Source organism: Pelophylax lessonae (genome assembly GCF_965119305.1).
Source record: "Pelophylax lessonae genome assembly, chromosome: 2".
Classification (NCBI taxonomy): domain Eukaryota; kingdom Metazoa; phylum Chordata; class Amphibia; order Anura; family Ranidae; genus Pelophylax; species Pelophylax lessonae.
This window is the reverse complement of record NC_138769.1, coordinates 304,992,751-305,008,970: the sequence shown is the minus strand read 5'-3', so window position 1 is coordinate 305,008,970 and position 16,220 is coordinate 304,992,751. Positions and strand designations below refer to the sequence as shown.

General features: G+C 48.9%; 1 protein-coding gene across 2 annotated transcripts in view; it reads right to left on the bottom strand.

Moving 5' to 3' along the window:
* SYNRG (synergin gamma) overlaps nt 1–16,220 on the bottom strand; it is a 155,267-nt gene that overhangs the window by 107,752 nt on the left and 31,295 nt on the right. For both annotated transcript variants that reach the window (XM_082245237.1, XM_082245238.1), the window contains exon 6: nt 5,267–5,387. In XM_082245237.1, coding sequence (XP_082101363.1) covers nt 5,267–5,387 — 121 coding nt within the window. The remainder of the gene's footprint in view (nt 1–5,266; nt 5,388–16,220) is intronic.

The window sequence follows — 16,220 nt, the reverse complement described above, 5'->3', positions numbered from 1 at the left end:
GGGTCGCTTCTTGACCCCCGTCCCTGACAGGCCACCTCCACCCGGGATACCAAAGACTCCAAAACTGCCGATAATGCATTAAACACAAGTGGGGTACTGGAGGGTCCTGCGGCCACCTTGAGGGGATCAGGTGGGGATACCTATGCGGCAGGGTCAATGATTATACAAGACATTTGCCAGCGAAAAAAAAAAATGACAAAGTAAAAAACTTTTTTTTTTTTTTTGTATCCCCCAGTCGCAACAGCGCCCCTCAGTGTTACCTGCCTTTTTGGACCCCACAGAGAGAGAGAGAGAGAGAGAGAGAGAGAGAGAGAGAGAGACCCCAAGGCTCATCCCTGATGCACAGAAGTTTTCATCAGCTTGCTCAGTGCTGTCCTGTTACAGACAGGAAGTCTTTGGCCCTTTTTCCTGGGTAAAGGAGGCGGATCCGCCACTTAACACGCCTTCTGGCTCCTCCCTCTGGCTCCACGAGGTGTTTGGTCACCTCAAACATGGCCGCCCCCATGCTGGAGACACGAGGCTACGCCAATATGGCGGCCTGCGGGATGCTGTATTCGGCCTAGCGGCCTGCGGGAGTGCATCAGCCCCCCAAACTTCACCCAGGATGGTGATCAGCCTGGCCGGCGGTACCGGGCCCTGGCGGGCCGTCGGAAGGCAGCCTGCCCTTGCTGGAGGAATGCGATCTGGACTGAAGTTATACATGCATAGACATCGCCCTGTGAACACCTCTGACAGGTAGGATACCTTATGCTACCACAGTAATATTCTAGTACTGCCACTGACTTCAGTCATCTTTACAGTTTTGAAATGACATTAGATTGTCAGCTCCCAAACCAAGCCTCCTGGTTTCTTGTTCACAAAAATCACACTCAAATAGGGGGATCTGTGACCTGTTATAGGATAGAGGGGAGACCCATCCTTACCATTTAGAGAGGGGCCCGCGTTCACCACAAATCCGTCAGGGGGAAAAGGGGGAACATACTACTCACCATACCGGAACCAGGCGGGCGCCAACTCCTGACAGTACCCCTCTCCACCGGGGTGGGAGGGCTGTTGACCAATACGGACGCCGTGACTCATGGTCATTGGCGTTTAAGGGAGACGTTTAACTCGCAGGGTCAGTCCCCGTCCAGTGGGACTATGTCGCGGCCGACCCAGCGCGGAGCTATGGCCTGCACGCGCTCGTAGGCTGAACTGGGGTGACCACTGGATCTCAACATCCAGCCCGTCGCCCAGTTCCAGCTTTCTTGCTTGAAGATCTCACAGGAACACTGGAGAAAAAAGCGGTCTAAAAAATCTTTCTAAGAAAAAAATCCTGCCAGGACCGAAGATCCTAGCAAGGCATCTAGGTCCTTACTCCTAACTAGACAGAAAAAAACTGATTTGCTGTAGCAGGAAGTGAGAGGATATACCCTCTGGGACTGCCCCTAGGGTGTGGCCAGAACGTTTTCTTTCCTGTCTAGTCCTACTCCTGTAGAGGGCAGTATAACCCGAGTTGTTATTAATCAACGAGGACTACGTCTGTCAATGAGCGACAGAGAAATACGCTTTTTGTGATTTTTTTTACCAAACATATGTAGCATAAAACAATTTGGCCGAAAATGTTAAAAAATTTTGATTTTTAAATTTTTTTTGGGGGGAATTTCATATAAAAAAAAAGTGAAAAATATTGTTATTTTTGCAAAAATTACGCTCTTTTTTTGTTTATAGTGCATGATCAAAAAAAAAAAAAAAAAAAAATCGCACAGGTGATCAAATACCACCAAAAGAAAGCTCTGTTTGTGGGAAAAAAGGACGTGAAATTTGTTTAGGTACAGCTTCGCACGACCGCGCAATTGTGCAATTGTCCGTTAAAGTCACGCAGTAAAAAAAAAAAAAAAAAAATAATCGCAAAAAACCCCCTGGTCAGGAAGGGGGTAAAATCTTCCGGGGCTTAAGTGGTTAAAAAAGTGACTCCTCAAAAGGGTAACATATAGCAAAACGTTTGGGGACCAAAGAGTGATTTTGGTTGTTCCTTACAAAAAACCTGTCAAAATAAGGCACATAAGGAAACACCTTTGGAGTGCGAGATGACTTATGCGTACTAAATGACACAGCCACGTCCATGGCTTCATCAGCCGCATTCTCGATTATTAAAGTCTCACGCACTTCAGTGATAAGTGCGTTTACCAACACTTTTTAAATCTGCTGCTGTGACCATGGAGGAATTATCCGCAGGATCGTCGGATGGATCAGACGATGTGATATTAAGCCTCCCTGGATGGGCTGCGTCCACGGCAGCACAGGTTCAGAATCGATTAGACCGACTAAGCAGGGAAAGGCAGGGGGACGCTTCCTACTGGGCCTTTGCCCACACACCACTTCCACCCGGGACACCAAGGACTGCAGAACCGTCATCAGTGCAACCATGGGAAGCTGGTGTTCCGAGGGACCTGCCACCTCCATGAGGGGGTCAGTGGGGGAGATGTGACCCTGAGGCTCAAAAAGGAAAGAAGACCTTGCAGTACAAAAAACAATCTTTTGGAACCACTAAAAGGATCTTCCCCAAGGCTCAGGGTACCTATCAGCAGAGAGAGGAGATAACAGGGACCCCCCAAGGACTCATCCTACCGATCAGAGGAGCACTGAGAATTTGGACCCAGCATCACCATGGACGCCATCCCTGTTCATATGTCCCAGGCACAGGAGAGGAAACTGAAGAGGACAAGGAGAAGCTTCGGCATCCCCACAAGACTTGGGTCGTCTACAGCATCTCCCAGACTAAGGCAAAAATGGCCCCCATGACACCATTGGGCTACGCAAACATGGCCACCAACCGGAGACCAGCCAGACTAGGGGAAAATGGCCCCCGTTGACATCATCAGGCTACACAAACATGGCCGCCAGCTGGAGGTCAGCCAGACTAAGGGAAAATGGCCCAGGGACATCATCGTGCTACACAAACATGGCCACCAACCGGAGAAAAGCCAGACTAAAGCCCCGTACACACGTACCGATTGTCGGCAGTAAATATTCGGCCGACGACCGATCGGCCGATTGTAGGCTTGTTAGTATGATGCTTCCGACAGCCGACATCGCATTTTCAGCCGAACAGAATCTGTCATGCAGGCATTAAAATTTTTGTAGGCCAACACCCGAACGGCCGATTGTTCGCCAGTCAGTACAGATTTCGGCCGACAGACAGCAGATTTGCAAGACTAGGCATGCTCAGAAAAGAAAAAAAGACAAGGAAAGTTAACCATCACATGACATCACTTCTGCAGTCGGCTGTTGTTGGCCGACAAAATTCGTGTGCAGTCTTTTGCAGTTTTCAACGACCACGACAGCCCTGGACAAAAGATGGCCGATCGTTCGGCCGATGATCAGTATGTGTGTATGGGGCTTAAGAGAAAATGGCCACTATCAGCGACAAATGCTGAAGCATGCTGTCAGGATCTTCCCTGCGCCCTCTGCAACGCTGCATCCTCTGCAAGGAAGGACACGCGTTAGAGGAGACTATGCTGCCCACTCTGCTCCGGTCTCTGCACTGGAACCCCCTGCACTATATCCACACTGCAGTAGGGCATGCACCTACGCTGGGACCCCTCCAGACAACCTGGGCAGGACACACACTATCCCAGGACCCTTACAGAGTGGGGATAGTGGGGGAGACCACAGGGGTCTCCGCTGCATTCTCTGCCCTGGTACCCCCCCACCAGACTCCAGGTCCAGACGGGGGAAGCCCAGCTCACTGAGGGATTTTTAAGGATGGGAGAAGGGAACCGACCGTCCCTGGAGGTTACCCGCATCCACCCCAAAACAAAAAGGCCAAAAAGGGGACGGGGGGGGGGGGGGGGGAGGTAGACTGTACTTACCCTTCCATGGTGCGGGTAATGCTCCAGACAGAATCCTCGCCACAGAAGTGGGGGAGCTGTCAGCCAAGGGACTCCTGCGACCCAGACCCAAGCCGGTTGTATGCGACCCTTCGATACGTTTAACTTGCGGGCCAGCCTCTGTCAGTGAGGCTATGTAGCGGCTGACCTAGCGCGTCTGCGTGCGCTCGCTGGCTGGGCGACCACTGGATCTAGATTATCCAGCCTGGCAGTTGATTGTAGATCTCTCGAGAGAAATCAAAAAAGATGTAAGGAAGGAGAAAAAAAAAAAAAATTGCTAGGACCAGAGATCCCAGCTGGGAGCCTAGGTCCGTACTCCTGACTAGACAGATAAAAACAAATTACTTAGAGCAGAGAGGAGGATTATATACCAAGCGGAGGACAGCCTATGGGCGTAGCCAGGTGTTTTTTGTTTTGCCTAGTCCTACTCCTAGAGGGAGGAGGCAATATAACCAAGTAGTTATGCTTTATGGAGCACTGTGCCAGTCGATGAATGAAAGAGAAATATATGCTCCCTGGAAGACAGTTCTTCCCAGTCGAAGGATAATATCCGTTTCGGCAACTTGTTGCCAGATCCCTTTTTATTTTTCTTGTGTGTTACAATAGCTCGGGATACTTGGGCTGTCTAATTCTGGTTGTTGTTCCACCTCTTCTATGCATACTGATATATTATTAGCCCTTGCGGCACTTGCTGACTCGGTCCCTTCCATGCACCAACACTTGCGAACGAGGTAATTTTCTGACACAAAAACACTCTGCTCCTTACATAGTTGGTGAGGTTGAAAAATAAATAAATAAATAAATAAATAAATATTGATACTCCCTGCTGATACCACTGCCTATGTAAGAGAATTCCACATCCTTACCGCTCTGACAGTAAAGAACCCCTTATGTGGGGTTTACGTGGAGCTGCTCTGTTCTCTATTATTTCCCAGTGCATTCTAGGATACAAGAGCCTCCACTGTCTCTCCTTCAATGCCCAGGTAATGCTTCATATAGGCTTCACTTAAATGCTCTAGGTGCTGTTAAGGTGTGGTTATTGGGCATCACAATTGAAATCAATGGAAGCAATTGACAAGCGTTGATGCCTCGTGAAAGCGTCATACTGCTTAATTGTTAACATTAAACACCACATTGCTACCATTTATATTCGTATGTCTATGGACCCTTCCCTGCATGTTCCAATCCAGCCCTCCAAGGGCACAATGCAGCTAGAGGAGATAGATCTCAGCGGATCGCTGTACTTTTTTTTTTCCTTAACAAGATTCCCCTTAGATGCTGCCTCCCTCTCTTCCATATCCACAAACACGCACAGTTGCCCAATGCAACTAAACAAAGACGCAGGAAGTTTTTCTTTCCCACCCAACATTAACAAAAACATAATGATTTCTCACCAGCATTTCCTGGTTTCCTGGCATGCATTATAGGTGTTGGATGCATTTTGGCATCTCTGGAAAAACCGTCTAAGTTTCCTTTAATAGCTTCCAGTGCATCATCTCTATTTTTTTCAGCAGTCTGGGAAAAAAATTGAAAATAAAAAGTTAAATGCTGTGACATTTCACAACTTCTTTTAGATTATTTACCTGCAGCATATTTTTAAAGTATAAAGAATATCAGTTAGAATTGGATTTTGCAAGATTCTAGATATTCATTCCTACAATGAAACAAACCATTAATTTAAACCTAAGGGCTCTTTCACACGGGCGATCTGATCAGATCCGCCTGTCAGTTTTTTAGGCGGATCTGATCGGATCCTCCATGCAGCTCTATGGGGCAGCAGATGTCAGCGGAGACACCTCCGCTGACACCCGCTGCCATCCGCATCCGATCCTGTGCGCGAAATCTGGACGGATGGAAACCCTATTTTTCCATCCGTTCAGTAATCGGATCGGATCTGATGAGAGCGGACAAGCGGTCCGCTCTCATTCGATCCCCCATAGAGGGCAGCGGGGGCTGAGACACCTCCATCTCCGCAAGCGGAGACGGAGCTGTCATCCGCCGGCTCAGCGGGGATCGCGGATCGATCCCCGATGAGCGTCACGGATCCGCCTACGGGGGCGGACCGTGTGAAAGAGCCCTAAGGCCCCTTTCACACAGGCGGACCGTTCAGTTCCGCCTGTCCGTTTTTTTGGCGGATCTGAACGGTCCCCCCATGCATTCCTATGGGGTATCGGATGTCAGCGGAGACATGTTCGCTGACATCCGACCCGATCCGCTCCGTCAAATCTGGACGGATGGAAACCCTATTTTCCATCCGTCCAGCGGATCGGATGGGATCGGGTGAGAACGGACTGACGGTCCATTGACATCCGATTTCCCCCATAGAGATGCATGGGGAACTGTCAGCTGTGTCTCCGCACACAGCGCGGAGACAGCTGTCCTCCTGCTGCTCAGCGGGGGATCGGCGGCTCGATCCCCCGCTGAGAAAAACGGACTCCGTCCAGCGGCCAAGTATATTCCAGCTGCATCATAGAAAGTTAATTTTCTTTCTAAAAGCAGCCACAGGTTGAGTAGAAAAGCATGTCCTCTGCCTACAGCTGCACTGCAAATGGTCCAACACCCCCCGAAAGAGTCAAATGTATATCTCCACAATCAAAACTTATACTCCCCACTGATTGGAAAGCTCTGGCTCCAACACAGCAGCGGACTTGTTAGACCTGGTTAATAAAGAGATCACTGTTTCTGCACAAAGACCAAGGGTCTTTACCTGCAGCATGCTCTCAGGACACAGGCTTTTATATTTAGAAAACAAACTAAGACTTTGCACGCCTTTTGCTACGATGCACCTGGAACGTATATAGCCGATTTAAACTCAAAAAAAAAAAAATAAAAAATGCATACTTGTTTTGAGTTAGTGACTCAAACTGTTTAGGTTCCGTTCACATCTAGGCGTTTTGGGGCGTTTTTGGGGAGTTTTTCTGCTCTAGGATCAGCTCTCAAAACGCCCAACAAGACAAATCCTATTCATTTCAATGGCCCCTGTTCACATCTGAGCGTTTTGACGCTGTAAGCAAAACTCTCAAAAAAGTACATGAGCTTCTTTTTGAGCAGATTACAGGCGTTTTCCATTGGTTTCTATTCAATCTAAAAACGCCTGCACAAAAAACGCCTGTAAAAAACGCCCGTAAATCGCGGTAAAAATCTCAGTAAAAACCGCGCGAAAACGCTACGCTCAGGTGTGAATGTAGCCTTAGAGAAACTCCAATTTTGTTGAGAAAAAAACATCCCCTCTGGGTGATCTACGGTATGTACATTGCAAGGACATTAAACTTGGTTACAGATTCCTACCTTTTGCTATTCTGCATGTCCATGTGCAAAGTGAATCTGTATGAGAGTCATTTTATAATTATCAGCTGCTGCACCTGCAGGACTATACTGAGGAAAGTTGCAAGGTCTGCATCCCCTTAGGCTTGGTTTACACTTATGCATGTGGCTGAGTGTATCACAGAGATTTCCCCCTGCGGCCACATTTTTAAAAAAGTGCATGCAACTTTTTTTGCAGAAATGCAGGCATTCATTTGAATGGGCTGCCATGTCCGCAAAAATGCATAGGTGTGGACCTAGGGATGGACGCGACTTCCCGTTTGGAGTATCCCAACAAAAATCAAATTTTTGCTGCAGGGGATGCTCAAAATCCGATTTGTACCTTAGTGCTGACTTCTGGGAAAATCAGTGAGCCAATCACAGTCCAAGTAGGAAAACTGGATTTGTCTTACCGGAAAATCCTTTTCTCTGAGGCTCACTGACGGACACAGCTCCACGTCTTCTTAGACCCTTGGGCTTTTGCTGCTCTCTCTTTAGGAGTCGGGCTACGCCCCTGAGGCTGTCCCAAGGGGTAAACCATCACTTCCTGCTATAGGACTTCAGGACTTATAGGACACAAGCAGTGTCAGAAGGACATATAACTCTACCCAACAGAGGGGCAAGTGCTGTGTCCATCAGTGAACCTCAGAGAAAAGGATTTTACGGTAAGACAAAAATCCAGTTTTCTCTTTCATTCACTGACGGACACAGCTCCATGTCTTCTTAGACCCTTGGGATGTCCCAAAGCAGTATCAACAAGGAGGGGTGGGAAAAACACAGCAATACATATAATTCCCAACAAAGTCAACCAGGAACTACTGGAGCTCACCACTAGGGAAAAAAATGCACCCTCAAGAGGTGGAAGCCAAAAGCAGCATCCACGGATGCAAGTAAATCCACCTTATAAAACTTTGTGTGTGTGTGTACAGACTACAACGTAGTCATATGAGTAGTCGCCTGCACACCTGAACCACCGATACCTGATGACGGAAGAAGCGCCCTCGTAGAATGCGCCTTAACAGGGAAAGAAGGAACCTGACCCTTAATAGAATAGGCCTGCACCACCGTCTGCCTGATCCATCTGGAATTGGGCACAGCAGATGCGGCCTGCCCCTTATGAGGTCCATCCTTAAGAACAAACAAAGAATCAGATTTCCGAATTGACTCAGTTACCGCCAGGTACACCCGAATTGACTGCAGAGCAATTTCTTTAGGATGTTTCGGCTTAGGACATAGGGACAGCAACACAATATCTTCATTCAACAACCTTAGGAAGGAACGCCTGACAGGGTCCTAACACCACTTTGTCCCTGTGAACCACCAGGTAAGGTGACTGACAGGACAACACAGCCAAATCCGACACCGTATGCGCAGGCGTAATAGCAACCAAAAAGGCTACCTTCTGCAACAGAGTGAGCAAAGGAAGCTCACAAATGTTTTCCAAAAGGAGGCTTTTGAAGTACCAAATTGAGATCCCACGGAGATACCAGGGATTGCACCGGAGTAGCCAGATGGCGAATTCCCTGCACAAAAGTGTGAACCAAGGACTTTGCCGCCAACGGCCTTTGGAAAAATATGGGCAAAGCTGGAATCTGGCCCTTGATGGTGCCCAGAGCCAAATGCTGATCTACACCTAGTTGTAGAAACTCCAACAGGTGAGACATCCCCCCCCCCCCCCCCCGGGACACACACCAAGTAATAAACGCCTTCCAAACTCGATGATAAACCTTTCTGGAAGTCAATTTCCTAGGTTTTAACAGAGTAGGAATCACCGGCTCCGATAGCCCTCTGTCCTTCAGCACCTGGCTTTAAATAACCAAGCCGGTAAAGCCAGCGACTGTAAAGCAGGATGGAAGATTGGTCTATGAGACAGAAGATCTTCCCTGAGAGGAATTTTCCAATGGACGTCTGCTACCAGCCTCACCAGATCTGTGTACCAAGACCGGCGAGACCAGTCCAGTGCCACCAGAATGATTGGAATCTTCTACCTCGATTCTGCGTAGCAGTCTCAAAAAAGTTGTATTGGGAGGAAAGGCGTAAATCAGATGATACTGACCCCAAGGAGCCACCAGGGCATCTGCCAGAGGATCTCGAGACCTTGACACGAACCCCTGCACCTTCCTGTTGGGATGAGAGGCCAACAGAACCACATCAGGGGTCCCCGACCATTGACACAGCTGAAACACCTCCGGGTGAAGAGACCATTCTCCCTGATCCAACGTCTACCGATTGAGATAGTTTGCTTGCCAATTCTCTACCCCCAGAATGTGCACAGCAGAGAGGGCTGGAACATAGTTCTGCCCACCTCAGAATGCCAACCACTTCCCAGGCCGCCAGGGCACTCCTTGTGCCCCCTAGATGATGGACATGCCACCGCCTTAGCATTGTCCGATTGCATGCTCACTGGGCATCCCTGCAGACGATACGTCCACTGAGACAGACAAAGCCTGATCGTCCAAATCTCCAGGATGTTGATCAGCAGAATGGACTCTCAAGTCCAAAGACCTTGAGCCGAGTATACTCCCAAGACACCTCCCCACTCGGACAGACTGGCATCTGTGGAAATCACTGTCCAATACAGGGAAAGAAAGGATTTTCGCAGGCGAATTGCCGGGGAGCGGAGCCACCATAGCAGAGACTCCCCTCGTACCCCGACTCAACAGGATCAGATTGACCAAATGACAGCAGATCCTTGTTCCATTTGGCCAGAATCTCTTTGCAGAGGCCTGGTATAGAACTGAGCAACTGGAACTGCCTCAAAAGATGGAAACCATCAGACCCAGCACTTGCATGCAAGTCCTGAGCGATGACCGACAGTTGGACAAGAGGAGTCGAATCGCATTCTGCAACTTCAGAAGTTTCACCTGTGGAAGAAACACCCTGGCCGACGCTGAATCCAGTGCCAGACCCAAGTAGTCCATCTTGGTGAACGGAGTCAAAGCCGATTTCTGAAAATTTTGTCTCCTTCCGAACTCCTGAAGATTTTGCACAGTAATGTCCAAGTCGACTTCTAGAGCCGAAGAAGACTCTGCACGCAGAAGCAGATTATCCAGGTAACCTAGTACCCCGGTCCCCTTCTGCCGAAGCAAGCCAACACCAGGGCCAAAGCCTTTGTAAACACAGAGGAGCTTAAGCGAGACCAAAAGGTAACGCCACAAATTGATAATGCTCCTCGCCCACAGCTAAACGAAGAAATTGCTGATGCCCGACATATTGGAATATGAAGGCAAGCATCCTTGAGATCGATAGAACCAGAGGATTACCTTGATGAAGAAAAGCCACTACCGTGAGGATGGACTCCCATCTGATATTTCTGAACCTGCACAAAATGGTTCAGAGCTTTGCAGAGCTTTGGAGGTCCAAGATCCTGTGAACTCCCCCATCCTTTCTAGGAACGATAAACAGGTTTAAATAAAAACCTTGAAAACGTTTTGACTCTGGAACCGGCACAATGACTCCTTGTGCTAACAGGTCCTGCACTGCCCCATACAGGCCCTGCAGCCAATCGAAAAAGAAAGGCGTAAGTTGGAAGGAAAGAACCTTGCATGAGGCAAGGACTGAAAGTTGATCTTGTAGCCAAACCGAATCAACTCGTGGACCCATTTGTCCTGAATGAGCAAGGTCATGGGTCTGGAAAGAAGCGAAGATGTCTCCCCCCCCCCACCCAAAATGCGAGTGAGGGCGCCCCTTTAGGCTGGGGAAGGCTTGTCTGTAGAACCAGTAGTGCCCGCTTTTAACGTACCATTCCAGGGCCTCTTGGAGCCTCCTGTAAAGTTATGGGGTGGATCTCGAATCCTTTTCCTGCGATCCAGACGGAAGAAAGGGCCGCTTGGGAGCTGAGAAAAAAAGGACCACATTTACGACGAGGTTCCTTGCCCCTAGCAACCTGCAGAAGTAATGCACTCTTACCTCCCGTAAGGCCCTAATGATCTCCTTCATAGAGGCACCAGTCACCTACAAAAGGTACATTAGTCAGCACCTTTTTAGAAGCCTGGTCAGGCAACCAGTACGTCAATCAAATCATGTGGTGAAGAATCATCGCCGTCACAGATACCCTGCCAGCCAAGGGGGTTGCATTCAAAGATGCATCACAAATGTACTGTAGCCCCTGGATCAACTGATCTGCCAGCTCAGGAGGGTGTTGACCCCCTTCCAGATCCTGGCGTAAAATTTCTTGCCCATTCTGTTAGAGTCTGGGATACCAAGGTGATAGCAAACATCGGCCTCAACATTGTACCTGCCACGGTGAAAAAGGTAATAGACCAGAACCTCGGCTCTCTTGTCCACAGGATTCTTAAAGGATGGGGAATCCTACACCAGCAAAAGTGTGGCCTTATTTAGGCTGGAAACCTGAGAGTCCACTGACGGTGGAACCGTTAGTTTTTTCAGTAGAGACTCCCCAAAAGGATATCTCCTAACGAAACACTTATGTATTCTAGCCATGTGTTTCGGGGAACCCCATTGACTAGTGACAATCTCGTCAAGATAGGCAGGAAAGGGGGAACACCTTAGTCACCTTGGAAGATCTGCGGGTACCAAACTACACTAGCTTCGTCGACTCAGCATCAGCTGAGTCCTCCAACTTTAATGTTTCCCGCACCCCGCACTGACACAATCAATGCCTTCCCCAGCATTTTTCCAAGCACGGCTGCAGAGGAGGAGGATTCATCCTCACTGTTAGAGCACTCAGGGTGTGTGGAAGCAGACCCAGTGGGCTGACTTGTGTCTGCAGTGGCCAAATCCACTACAGATTCTGAGGAGGCAGAGGATACAGGTGAAGGAAGGGGGCGCTTCTTGTTAGGCCACCTTTGCAGGGCCATATGAACCTTTGACACAAGTGACTGCAGGGCTGTTGTCATGGCCGCCAGGGCAGACTGAGACCCAGAGGGTCCCACAGCTTCATGGAGTGGGTCAGGTGGTGATACATGTTTCAGGGGCTCCATGGTTAAAGCTGCACTGTGAACAAAAAAAAAAAAACCCGCACACCGCTCGGAGAACCACAAGTATCAGCGCACTCGCGGCGCTGTATATAGTAGAGGAAAGATCGTATACCCACAGAGACTCACCACCCCAAAGCTGGAGAGCACCAAACAGCCTGCCACACTGCGATCAAAGAGAAAAAGAGGAAGAGCCGACACTAGAGGCCCCCACTGCACTTCACCGGACTACAAGAAAATGGCCGCCACTATGGGTTACAAAGGGAAACCCAAAACATGGCCGCCGAGTCTAGTAAAAACCATCCACAGTGAAATGGCAGCATGGTGCGGAACCCGGGACCCCAGGGAAGTAATAGTCCACCAAGGGGGGGTGACGAGTCCCCCCAGGGACACCCCCCTCCGCAGGCACCCCTAAAAGGAGGTCGCCAGTGGCACACTCCCACTCCCCTCTAGCCCAGCTTCAATTTAGCCCCCCACCCCAAAAAACACCTGTGCACCCCAAAAGGGGACTAGGGGAGGGGACAGGGGGCAGGTGAGGATGACCAATGCAGGGGAAACCCCGCTAGGGAGAGAGGGGAAATGTGAGGGGAAGGAAGGACACAGAGGGGGGGCCTACTATCCCCAGGGAGGGCCCACGACCCACCAAGCAATTCCCAGAAAAAAGAGGGGGGACACTACTCACCACACCCTGGAATTAGGCGGGCACCACTTCACAGGTCCACCGCACCATCTTGGAGTGGGGGTGCTGTGGCCCGAGGTACGCTGCGACTCTGATCATGACAGCAGTCATGACCAGGGCTATGCGACCAAGCGAGAGGTTTCACTCACCGGCCAGCCCCCGTCCAGTGGGACTATGTCACAGCCAACCTAGCGCGGAGCAAGTTGGGTCCCGCTCGCAGGCCAGACTGGGAAGACCATAAGGATCTAGGTGGATATCCAGTGCATCGCCCAGTCCAGCTGTTGATTGTTATTCTGTTCCCGTGTGAACTAAAAAGAAAATAAAAAAATCCATTTAAAAAAGGGGAAAAAATGCCAGGACCGCAGATCCCAGCAGAGAGCCAGGTCCTTACTTCTGACTAGGCAGAAAAAACTGAAGTCCTATAGCAGGAAGTGATGGTATACCCTCCTGGGACTGCCTCAGGGGCGTAGCCAAAATTGTTTTCGTCTAGTCCTACTCCTGAAGAGCGAGCAGCATAAGTCCAAGGGTCTAAGAAAACATGGAGCTGTGTCCGTCAGTGAACGAAAAGAGAAATTAAATTTTCAGGGGGCGTTCTATACACCATCTGTGTACAGAACACCTCCAGGAAACCATATTGTATTGCATTTTACAGAAAATTACAGGAGCTGCAGATTGAAAATGAAAGGTGATTTTTAACCACTTACTGCCAGGTTGACCTCCATGGACATCCCTGGTTTCAGTAAGTATACTGGAATGATGCCTGCACCTACAGGCATCATTCCGGTATGTATTCCTTTAGCCAGCGATTCTCTTTTTTGCAGAAGTGATCCTAATGGCTAATTGGCCATTTGATCACTTCTGCAAGCGGAAGAAGGGGGTCCAACCCCCCCTTCCGCTGCCTCTTCCGAGCTTTCCGTTCCCATTGCAGGGGCTGGGAGCGATGGCTGCCCTGTACAGAGAGCGCAGAATGGACGTTGTTCCCCTCTCTGTAACCTTTGCTTCAGGTTTAGGCTCTTTGTTTACCTGGCCACCAGCCAGGGAAGCAGCTGATCAGACCAATCTGTATCTGCTCAGCTGCATGGGAGATAAGACGAGAGTTTTGGGGTCTAATAGACCCCAGATCTCTTCATAAAGAGGACCTGTCACAGCCTATGCTGCCACAAGGGATGCTTTTTCTTCCCTTATGATAGCAATAAAGTTAAAAAAAAAAAAAATATATATATATATATATAGTGGGAGACTAGCTCAAAGGGATCACCTTTTCCAGGAAAATAAGGCCAGCATGCAGGTAATTTCTTAAAAGTCTGGTGGGTTGCCAGCTTTATTCAGCAGAGGTTTGCACATGTGAAAAAAAAAAAAAACCAACAGTAAAATAAATCCTTGCCGTCCGGCGCTCAACTATACAGGAATTTTCCTCACTATACAGTGTGGGGCTGGTCCCCATCACCCACAAAACATATGGTAAAGCAAACCTTTTTCTTTCAAAGTCCAAAAAGAGCTCCTCTCTCAGATTCCCTTCTGAGTCCCAGGCCAGAGCATTTCTGTGCTCTCTTCCTGTTCATTTAAAGTCCACCTGAGCATGTGACCCACAATCTCTGGACCGGAACCTAGCCTGTCACAGAGGCTGGAAAAACCTGGGCTGGATTCCTGTTCAGTCTCTCACTACAGAACGTATGCGAGGTGAAATATAGCGATTATCTACTACCGCACCTCGCATACTGTCACATACATACAAACATACATACACACACACACACACACATATACATACACACATATGCATATACATATCGTTAAAACAAAATCGCGATCTGGGATTCACGGCCCCTCACAGTCTTAAAGCATGTCCTCGATTGCTACAGAGCTATTCTCTGCTCAATCACAGCTGTCAAACATTTGCCAGAGGTTTTTTTTTTTTTTTTTTGTATCAACATTGTTAAGACTGGGAGAGAACTATAAACGCAATGCTTTAGAGCCCATTCACACTAGCACGACTTGTGAGGCGACTTGTGTAGCCCCAGGTCGCTTGACTTAACAAAAGCAATGTTAATCAATCAGTGCCGTCTTAATTGGCACTACTGAAGTCGCTCCGACTTCAGAAAAGGGTCCTGTACTACTTTGAGGCGACCTGTAATCCGACTGTCCTATATACTTCAATGGGAGTCGCCTCCTTATCTTAATTGGCACCACTTGTTATCAGACTTTCCAGGAAGAAGAAAGAGATTAGCCAGGCATTCCCCACAGACAAAGTCGCCTGTCTCTTCAAAGTAGTGCACAAGTCTCTAAACAAGTCTCTAAACAAGTCTCTAAACAAGTCACGGGGCAACTTTCTGGTCGTGGTAGTGTGAACCGACTCTTACATTGTATAATTTTGTTCTTTTAGTTTAAAGAGGTTGTACGTGTCAGTTCACACTGATCCGACACGACTTCGGGGGACTAATGCCGCCGCCCCTGCACGGCGACTCCGGCGCGGCTTGCAACGACTTCACATAATGGAAGTCAATGCAAGTCGCTCCGACATTGCAAAAAAAAAAAAAAAAAAAAAAGGTGCAGGAACCTTTTTCTAAGACTTTATTAGAACGGGAACCATTGCACAGCATGGACCGCTACAAGTCGGAACAGTGTGAACTGGCAGTAAACCTCCGTTTTTTTAAAACGAACACCTGAAAGAAAACACATAATGAGCTAGTATGCATCGCATACTAGCTCATTATGAAATACTTACCTAAGAATGAAGCCCCCGCAGTGCCGACCGCTTACCTGTCCATGGGCTACATGTTCTGTTGCCCTTCTTCCGGGTTTGCGGCATCCGGCCATCTGATTGGCTGGAGCCGCGATGACGTCACTCCCGCGCATGCGCGCGGGAGCCGACGGTAACTGCACGGGGCTCTGAAGGAACAGCACGAGCGGCCGCTCCTTCAGAGCGCATGCGTCAGTGATGTCACTGGCTGCATGCAAAGTAAATATCTCCTAAACGGTGCATATAGGCTTACCTATAGGTACAAGTTGTAGAGGAGGGTTTACTTCCTCTTTAAAGGAATGAACTTCTGTCTGTAAATGAGGTCAGTTTACCCTCTTAAAAGCAGTAGTATACTGGAATAAAAAACCCTGCAAGACAAAGGCATAATGAGCTAGTATGCATCGCATACTAGCTCATTATGAAAAACTTACCTAAAACGAAGCCCTGACACGGATCCCCGGACACCGCTGTGGGAGCTGACATGATCCCTCTGTGTCTCTTCCGGGATCGGCGCTGTGAGTGGCCTGAGCCGCCAGACATCACTCCTGCGCATGGGGGATTAACTTCCCAGCAAGGAACTCTGAAGGTCCACCAGACCTTCAGAGCGCATGCGCCGCTAGCGTCAGTGGCTGCATGCAGTGCAAATATCTCCTAAACCATGCAGGTTTAGGAGATATTATATTAATTGT